The sequence below is a fragment of the Hemicordylus capensis genome, chromosome 1 (assembly GCF_027244095.1).
Source record: "Hemicordylus capensis ecotype Gifberg chromosome 1, rHemCap1.1.pri, whole genome shotgun sequence".
Classification (NCBI taxonomy): domain Eukaryota; kingdom Metazoa; phylum Chordata; class Lepidosauria; order Squamata; family Cordylidae; genus Hemicordylus; species Hemicordylus capensis.
The window spans coordinates 382159970-382168883 of record NC_069657.1 but is presented as its reverse complement, the minus strand read 5'-3'; the positions used below and the strand labels follow the sequence as shown (position 1 = coordinate 382168883).

Sequence of the window (8914 nt, the reverse complement as noted above, 5' to 3'; positions counted from 1 at the left end):
GTTGCTGCCCCCAGACTCTGGAATGCTCTCCCGGTGGCTATTCGCTCCTTGGTCTACATCACAGCTTTTAGAAAGCATGTTAAATCCTGGCTTTTTACCCAGGCTTTTATTTTATTGTCTCGGCTACTGCTCTTTGTATTGCTTTTATGCTTTTTAAATTTTTAATCAGATTTGTTTTATATTTTTAGCTTAATATTTTAATTGTGTCTTTTTTACAATCTTGTTTTTAAATTTTGCTGTAAACCACCATGGGATTGTTTTAATGAAATTTAATGAAATTCAAATTTTAAATTTAATATAAATTTAACAATAATAAATAAATATGCATAGAACTGCACTGCACATTATCTTAGTTAATTCGTATACTTTATATCTAATCAGTACTAAACTCTACACGTTTAGTAAACTGGTAAAGATAAATCCTAACTGCTGCTTCCAGACCCTTACAGAGGAGATATTAATCACAAAGTTGGATATTAATTACAAGTGTAGTTTCCCCTAAATCTTTGATCTATTCATCCAAGCCCCAGTCACTCTATTCCCTTTTTATTTTAAAATAATAGCAATAGCAATAGCACTTACATTTATATACCGCTCTATAGCTGGAAGCTCTCTAAGCGGTTTACAATGATTTAGCATATTGCCCCCCAACATTCTGGGTACTCATTTTACTGACCTCAGAAGGATGGAAGGCTGAGTCAACCTTGAGCCCCTGGTCAGGATCGAACTTGTAACCTGGTTACAGGGCGGCAGTTTTACCACTGCGCCACCAGGGGCTCATATAAATAAATAATAATATAAATAAATAAGTCATATGTTATGCCTCAACTTTGCAGTTACTGGAGCATTTTGCCATTTAGATGAAACCACAACTGTAGCCGTACATGTTCTCCCTTTCATGTAGGCACCAGATCAGGAATAGGCACAAATCACTAGATCATGGCATCTGCTAGGTTAGATGCCACAACAACTAGGGAGATTATTATGGCAATCTATATTCTTGTGTGCTTTAAAAAAGAAAAGGAATATGTGTACATATTGCACAAAATCAGGGACAGTTTGAAAAAGAGAGATGCACCTGCTTACACAGATAAGACATGCAAAGAAAGTACTGTACCATAAAATTTAATGTTAGGAGAAGGGAATGTTCTGCAATTTAATCAACTGACCCATCATTTCAGGTAGCAAAAGCTGTAATTTCCATTGGCTTCAGGCAAAGCCAAGAAAGGTTTCCAGATCATTCGGACTCAATGCTTGCATCACATTCTTGATTGTCAGTCTTTGGCAAAACACAGAAATTAATCATATGATCCCATTTTTCTCCATGGTAGAGGATGAATCATTAACACCCTCAGCAAGGACATTTATTGCAAATAGATTTAGTCATACAGCACCCCCAGCTGAAATGGATGTGTTTCAGCTCTTGGTGATTTGTGGGATACACACAACTCTCCATGAAGATGCTCCTAACTTCAGCAAGCTCAATGTAGCCCCTTTCACACTCAACAACTGAAGGTTCTTAGTCCTGGGTCAAAGCAGAGACAGAATTAGCCCTTTCTCACAATCCCATGAGGAGGCTTGATGGCGGGGAAGACTAGAGCAGCTTACCTTCCCCACAGATGATCTTGCAGAGTTGCTGGGCAAGTGAATCACATGTCCAGGAGAGCCGCTGCTGCCAGAGACCGTATGGCGGTTTGGGGGTTGGAACATTGTCCTGGCCCCTGGGAATCCCACAATGCACTGCGTGAGTGCACAGTGCACTGTGGGGTTCCCTTTGGCAACAGCCAAGAGCCTGCTCCTGTGTAGAAGCCAGGTGGGAGCAGCCACGCAAGCAGTTAGCCTGAGCCCTTAACCTCATTTAAGTGTGGGCTTTGTAGGCGGATTTGCTGCCGAGAGCTCTGGGGCTCCTGGCAGTTCTCACAGGCAGCCAAACCCAGACTTGTTCGTGAGAACAGCCTCAAATTATATGAATTACCGATACTACGCAAAATAGTGCACACTGTGCAAATTTGATGCAGCTATTGGGAATAATGCATGGTTTGAACATTGCTTAATTGTTTAGCATTCTCTGTTTTCTCTGCTTTTCATACTTTATTCTGAATGTAGATTACCGTACTTACTTATATGGGACTTCTGCTGTCCTTAGATTTCTGATAAACTAGCTGGACATCAGAGTGCACCCTGGTTCAGATGTATGAATGCAAGATGGCATGTTGTACTCTTCCCACTCCCATTCATGCAGGAGAGGAGGATCTCTAGAGATCCTGTTTCCTGATTTAGAACAAATCACAGTTTGCATAGACTTTACACAACAAACTGTAGTTTGTTCTAAACCATGAAACAAAAGCTTTTTAAAATTTTATTTATTTATTTATTTATTTGAAATATTTATACCCCGCCCCTCCAGTGCACTACTGCTTGGGGTGGCTCACAACAATAATAAAACTCCTCCCTTCACATAATGAATGGGAGTGGGGAGCACATAAGCCTGAGGCTTATGTTTGCTCATCCTTGTAATGTTAAACCATAGTTAATGTTACATTTGACCCAGGCCTTTGTGTCTTGCAAGTCGTATGCCAAAACCAAGTCACTGATCACTCCAGCAAAGACATATCATCAAGGAACTAGCAACAGCTCTAGAAAAGGCAGCTACATTGCATATCTACACACAAATGAAGTTACTACTGCCAGAGTTAAGGAGCAGAAATTGCTGAGGAATATAGCAAACATCCTCCTCCAAAGCACTTTTTGAGATGAAGTGGTGTGAGAGAGAGAAGAATTCAAGATGAAGCTAAGGGTGAAGTTATTTCCCCTCCCCTTAAGAGATCTGAGCAAAACCCAGACAATTTTAAGGCTTCTAAGGCAAGGTTACACAAAGAATCCTAATTAATAATCTGGCACTGTTGGACTGGGAGCTTCCAGGGTTAAAACACACACAGCACATTTCAAAGTAGATTGGGAAAGGTTATTAGGAGATTACGGTGAATGCAACTGTTTGTTTGCATGTGGAAAACAGGAGAGAGACGAGATACAGGTGCACTCTTGCCCATGGACCTACATAAAAACTGCCAGCTAATCCTGGCATCTTTGATTAATGATAAAACTGCAGTTATAAATTCAATAATACAAATAGCAGATAATTTTCTCCAGCATATATGCTTAGCAAAACAAATTATTGGAGTGATGGGAGTAATTCTATAATTCTATTATTTTTAATTTCTGTTTGTTTTTAAAATAAAATCCTTCCTTGACGGTACAACAGATGAATATACTATAAACTGATTTTCACAGCCTAGGCTTTTAAAACAATATAAGATCAAAACCCCAGAGTGAAAGACATCCTACCTTAAAGTTGATTGGAAAGATTAATGTGCAGACAGTCATACCTGTGTTTACTCAGAAGTAAGTTTTAATTGGACTTAGTAGGTTTATATAATTGTAGGCATACATATATACAGACACACATGGTACAGGCAAAGTACAAAAACCATCTATTGAATAAAATACCTAGGAATTATATTAATTGGCAAATAGGCAATGCACTGAAGGCCAAACCAAAAAATTTTGTATGATCAGTATAGGCACTCTACTCTAAGTCCTAGAAATTCTATAGATTTCCAAGAAATATTTAGGACATGTGGAAAAACCTGAATAAATGTTACGTTTTCCTGAGGCATTGTGTTAATCCTTAGGAATTACATGATTTGGAGTTGGCAATGTGATCTCCACTGCTGCTGCTGAGGCACTTCTTCATTGGTTTTATATGAGCAAACAGAGCAGTGGATTTCATCTGAAGCAGCGCCGTAACTGTATTTGGGCAAGTGAAGACAGTTGCCTTGGGGCCCGCTGCCCCCCAGAGACATGTCACATGACTCCACTTTACTGAATTTCTTCTGAATTTCTACTGAGAAAACAAACATAGGCTCACACTGCATGGTTGAAAGTCTCCTTTGCTAATCTGCAGTGAGGGGCCCATTTTAATAATTAGTGTTTCTAGTGTGTTCTTCTAGGCATTAAAAGTAGCACAAATATATAGTATTCAATGTATATCACTATATATTGTGAAATGTGCATGTGTGTGTTCAGTGAAATGTATTTCCAGGCAGCATACTTATTTAGAAATATCAGACTTGGGGGCCTGGGGTGTGTGGAGGCCCTGGACTTTGAGGGGAGGGCCCATTTGAAAATCTCATCTCTGGGCCCACTCCAACCTTGCTACGCCCCTGATCTGAAGGCAGTATCTGGGATTCTTCAGTGAAGTAATCTTGGGGGCCATCCATACTGGAAACACCTCCCATTGCATTTACCATGTCTTCTAGTTATGAATCATCTGTTTTGTGCACAGGTGTTCTTTGGAATGCCTAGGGGCAATGTGTGGGGGACAATATTTAATACCTAACCTAGTGTGTGACAATATTGTCCCAAACAAATATTTGTGCCCCTTATAGTGTGAGACAGTGTGTGGGACAACCATCCAGTGTGTTTCAGGGTGCGATACAGAAACGTTCTTTAGGCTGCCTGAATCTAAACTTTGCCCATAATATATACACTTAATGGCACTCTATTATTATTATTGTTTTTACTGATAACAGTGTTGAAGGGGTGAGCTAACTTTTACTTAATACACACAGAGTTGTTGGGGAAAGGTGCTGTAAAGGCCCCCAAGTCTATCAAGCATATAGCAGCTTTCCCGAGACTGTTGCTGGCTCCCCCCCCCCGCCCCAAATTTAATGCCCTCTGTCTTTTCCGGCCTCTCCCTCTCCCCCCCCCCCCCCCCCGCCGCCGCCGCCGCCGCCACCTCGCACTCTCCTATGGCAGCCATCCCTTGGGGCCCTTTGCTCCTCGTGACGGTTATAAACTGCCTCCTCTTGTTTTGAAGGGGCGCGTGGTTCTTTCTCATTGGCTGCTTTCAGTGGCTAGGCCCTTTCGTAATCCGAGTCGGAGGCAGAGAGAATCACCAACTAGAAAGAAGGATGACGATGTCGTACTACATTTCCCAGGGCGCTTTGCGCGGTAACTTAGAGGGAAGGGCTGCTGCCTTCTCGGCTGCTCTTGTATTTAAAGGAAACTGACTGCTGGGGGCTGTGAGCGCTGCCTCGCCCGCTTGCTTTTTCTCCCCACACACAGCGAGAGTGGCGTGTGGGCTGCTGAGAGGAGCGGGGAAGGAGAAGTGAGCGCGGCGCACTCGGCCGTCTGACAGGTTCCTTTCCTGGCAGAGGCGGCGTCGGTGGCAACCTCGGAGGCACGGGAGGCATCATCACCCGGGGTACCAGCGTCTGTCCCCGGCTTCTGGCTGCCCAGAGGCGGCGGCGAGGGGCTCTAGCCCCCCCCCCCCCCCTGGCGAGCGGGGAGAGGGTTCTGCAGCATGAGCAGCAGCAGAGTCGCTGGGAGAACTGCAGCAGAGACGGAGCTGGCGGTCCAGCTCCTGCTGGCGGCGGCGGCGGCGGTGACCATTGGTTGCCTCGGGTGCGCGGCAGAGGCCCAGGTGAGAGGGGCTGGGTCGCCCACTTGAAGGGAGGAAGGAGGAAAGTGGGGTTCTGGTCTCCCTTGGGGCACAGGGGTTGGCTCACTCCTTCCCTATACACACATCATCTCTCCTCCGCCTATCAGCCTTGCAGAGGGTGGGCCCTCTGCTCACGGTGCTTCTGTGACGGGAAGAGTGCGAACAGGTTTCGTGGACCTGAGATAACAGCGTTCCCAACAAGTGCTTCTCTCTCTTTCCCTTCCTCAGCAACACATATTGGAGGGCTCCCTTGGGGAGATGCTCAGGCTACGGATAGCAGATGTTTAATATTGACTTGTAATTGAGCCAGGAGTGTGTCAACTCAAATGGGATTATATCTATCAGGTGGAAGTGGCAAAGAGGAATATGTAGAGAGTAAGCCCATTTTATCTGCAGGAAGAAACAACATGGTCCTTATTTCAATGGAAATGAAATGCAAAATCTGCCTAATGTAAGCAGAAATGCTTTGCATGCTGAGTATCTTTACCCAAAGTTGTGTGTGCAAACTCGAGGATCTATCATGCCACTGATGACAGTCCTAGTGTAAGACAATGCTCTGTGTAAGATACTGTATCTATGCTTGCCTAGAAACTAAATTTCTCTCAAATATATCTATATGATACAGGTTTGTAAACACAGTTGTCATAAGTGTGCAAAATGTTATGTCATGTTTACAGACAATGTCAGGTGTGAATTCTTTGCCTTCAAACCAGACAACACTTTGAAGTTTGAAGAGAATAAGGTGTGAGAGAAATGCTATGTCTTAAGCAGCATCTCTGGTTGGCCAAGGCAACCGGTGATAGGATAGGACTTATATGCAAGTTGTAACTTTAAGGTGGATTATGCAAAAGGCTCCACCACTGCTTCATTTATTTTTATTGATTGTGTTAGGTTTTTTAAGAGGAGAAAAATGAGAAACAAAGAAAAAGAAATAATGGTACCAATAATTAAAAGTTTGTCCCATTTGCAGGGCTTGAGGCAGGTTCTAGGTCTTCTAATAGGAAAGCTGCCTTGGGAGTTTTCTTGTAAGAGGTGGGGATAAACATAATTTAGCTAAGCTGAAAACAACAAGAATATATAGGATAAGCACATTCTCTCTCTCTCTCTCGGCTGCATGGTTCAGTATAGATTTATTTTCAGATAATTGCTGTGTGTGTCTAATGAAAAGAGTTGTGAATGAGAAGGAAAGAGGATTCCCTATTTCAGATCACACTTTAGTTTTAGTCACTTGAGTTCAAATTGTAGGTCCCTATTGCTACTAACTCTCCTTGAGAGAGTTCTTTTTCTCTCTGCCTACTTCTCTTAACTTCTTGGTTGACCTATCCCTGGAGAAAATACTGTATGTTGAAACAGTTAAAGCCTAGCATATGATGCTATCTGATAGAGCATCAGGTCTTTGGTCCATCTAGGCCAGTATAGTCTGCAATGACTATCAATAGCTCTCCATGGTTTTCCTGTCCTACCTGGAGATGCCAGAGACTAGACATCTGCATGTGCAGAAATCTTCTGCATGTGCTCTAGCACTGAGTTACAGACTTATTCCTGGAGTCAGTATCAATTTTTTAGGCACAAAGCTACACAGATCTGACGTTATTCTAGAATCAACCTTTTGATTCCCCCCCCCCAAAATATTGGCTGGCATCCTAAAGATATGAGGATACCCACTACTGCAATGTGGGGGGGGGGGGGAAGAGTGACTTTTAGCTGATCTTCCCTGCCTCTGGAAGTGCTCTGTACCATCTGCAGTTAGGTTCCTGAGGATTGCACAGCCTGCAGGGACATATTTGTAGATGGCTCAGAGCACAGGGCAGGGGAAGATCAGCTAAAATCTCTCTCTCTCGGGCGCATACACACCCCCACACACACCAGTGTTCCCTCTAAGGCATGCACACTCAGTTAATTTTAGATCCCGCTCAGGTTGAATTGGGAAGGTTGAATGCATCCATTCTGAATGCATATGTGCACACACTGCCTTGATACTCCCACCTAGTACAACATTCATTCTGCACATAGATGAAAAAAATTAGAGAGAACACTGACACACCCATATTCAGGCTATGGTAGTGAGGAAGCCTTAGGCTGCGTTGAGAGCAGCCTCTCACTTCTCGTTAGTCAAGATATCAGCCATTGTTTTGATCCAGCATCATCTGTGGACCCAGAGGTTGGGAGCCTCTGTCTTAAAGAAACTGAACATGAAAATTTTACTTTATGTCCTAATTTCAAAGGGACTTGCTCTTAGGAGTGGGTGCGGTGGGGTGGGTGTAGGACTGTAGCTTTAAAGGTACAGTGTATAGCATTCTCAGAATTATTTAGGATATAGGAAGTACTGCTTTTCCTACTTTGAGATACTTTCCTTTTAGATTTTCACTATAATTCTGATCTAACCACTATTAACTAGATTCCCTTGCCTACTGCTGCTGCTTGGTGTTGATAACTGAAACTTATAACATTAAAGCTTAGAGTGACTTTATAAATAGGCCCATCAAATCTAATTGACAGACTACTGATCAGGAATGTAGACTAAGCCCATTGTGCAATTGCCTGATCTACATTCCTCCAATATCACAACAGCTGATATTGTGAGTGAGAACCATTATTGTGTTGATGGTTTTTAAGTAATCATTTTTGCATTCAGTCAACCCATAATGACATTGTTTGCATTGTGACATTGAAATTCAAGAGTAATATAGGGATGTGCTAATTGTCTAACTGAACATTTAGCTATAAAAATACTATGAAATCTCATGTACAGAATCATTTAATGAAAACCTTTTGTTAATAAAAGTGAATTCTATCAATTTTGGATATATAGCATTAAAGCAGTATAATGCATCTTTTGTGTCTGAATGTCTGCTACCTGTGCCATGGTCCACTCAAATCAAAGGTGTTAAGGATCAGTACTCCCTCACATACTACAAACGTCCTGCAAGAATAACTTCTTTGTTATAATTGCTGTGTGCCAGAATTGTACATGTTGGTTTGCTGTAAGCACAAAAACAAACAACCCCCATATAATTACTGTGTTTATGGATTTCATGTAAATTCCTACAAGAAAAAGTCATTGTGAAGGAATTCTTTGACATTCAGTGGCCACCAGTGTGCATAATTGGATTGTTGCCTGAATTATTGATATACTATTGAATGTTTATGTGCTGAACTCTTTCTGCCCCACTTCTCCATCAAAATCTCAGTCTTCAGTGATATTGCCACTTAATCTGTGGTGGGTGTCTGTGTGTGTTTTGTCTTCCCCTAGCTTGCAGGAGTACTTGATGACTGCTTATGTGACATAGAAAGCATTGATGATTTCAACAACTTTAAGATCTTCCCCAAAATACAGAAACTTCAAGAACGGGACTATTTCAGATACTACAAGGTAATAAACTATCACTCTGCTATGTAATAAAATATAAT

The 8914-nt window shown here is 42.3% G+C and overlaps 1 protein-coding gene across 2 annotated transcripts in view; it reads left to right on the top strand.

The window, feature by feature from the left end:
• The first annotated feature begins 4907 nt into the window (after positions 1-4907).
• ERO1B (endoplasmic reticulum oxidoreductase 1 beta) overlaps positions 4908-8914 on the top strand; it is a 47782-nt gene continuing 43775 nt past the window's right edge. The window contains exons 1-2 of one of the 2 annotated variants that reach the window (XM_053300060.1): positions 4908-5485; positions 8757-8876. In XM_053300060.1, coding sequence (XP_053156035.1) covers positions 5366-5485; positions 8757-8876 — 240 coding nt within the window. In that variant the 5' untranslated portion in view covers positions 4908-5365. Of the gene's footprint in view, positions 5486-5809; positions 5955-8756; positions 8877-8914 lie in introns of those variants that run through there. The other variant, XM_053300068.1, reaches the window with a different exon arrangement.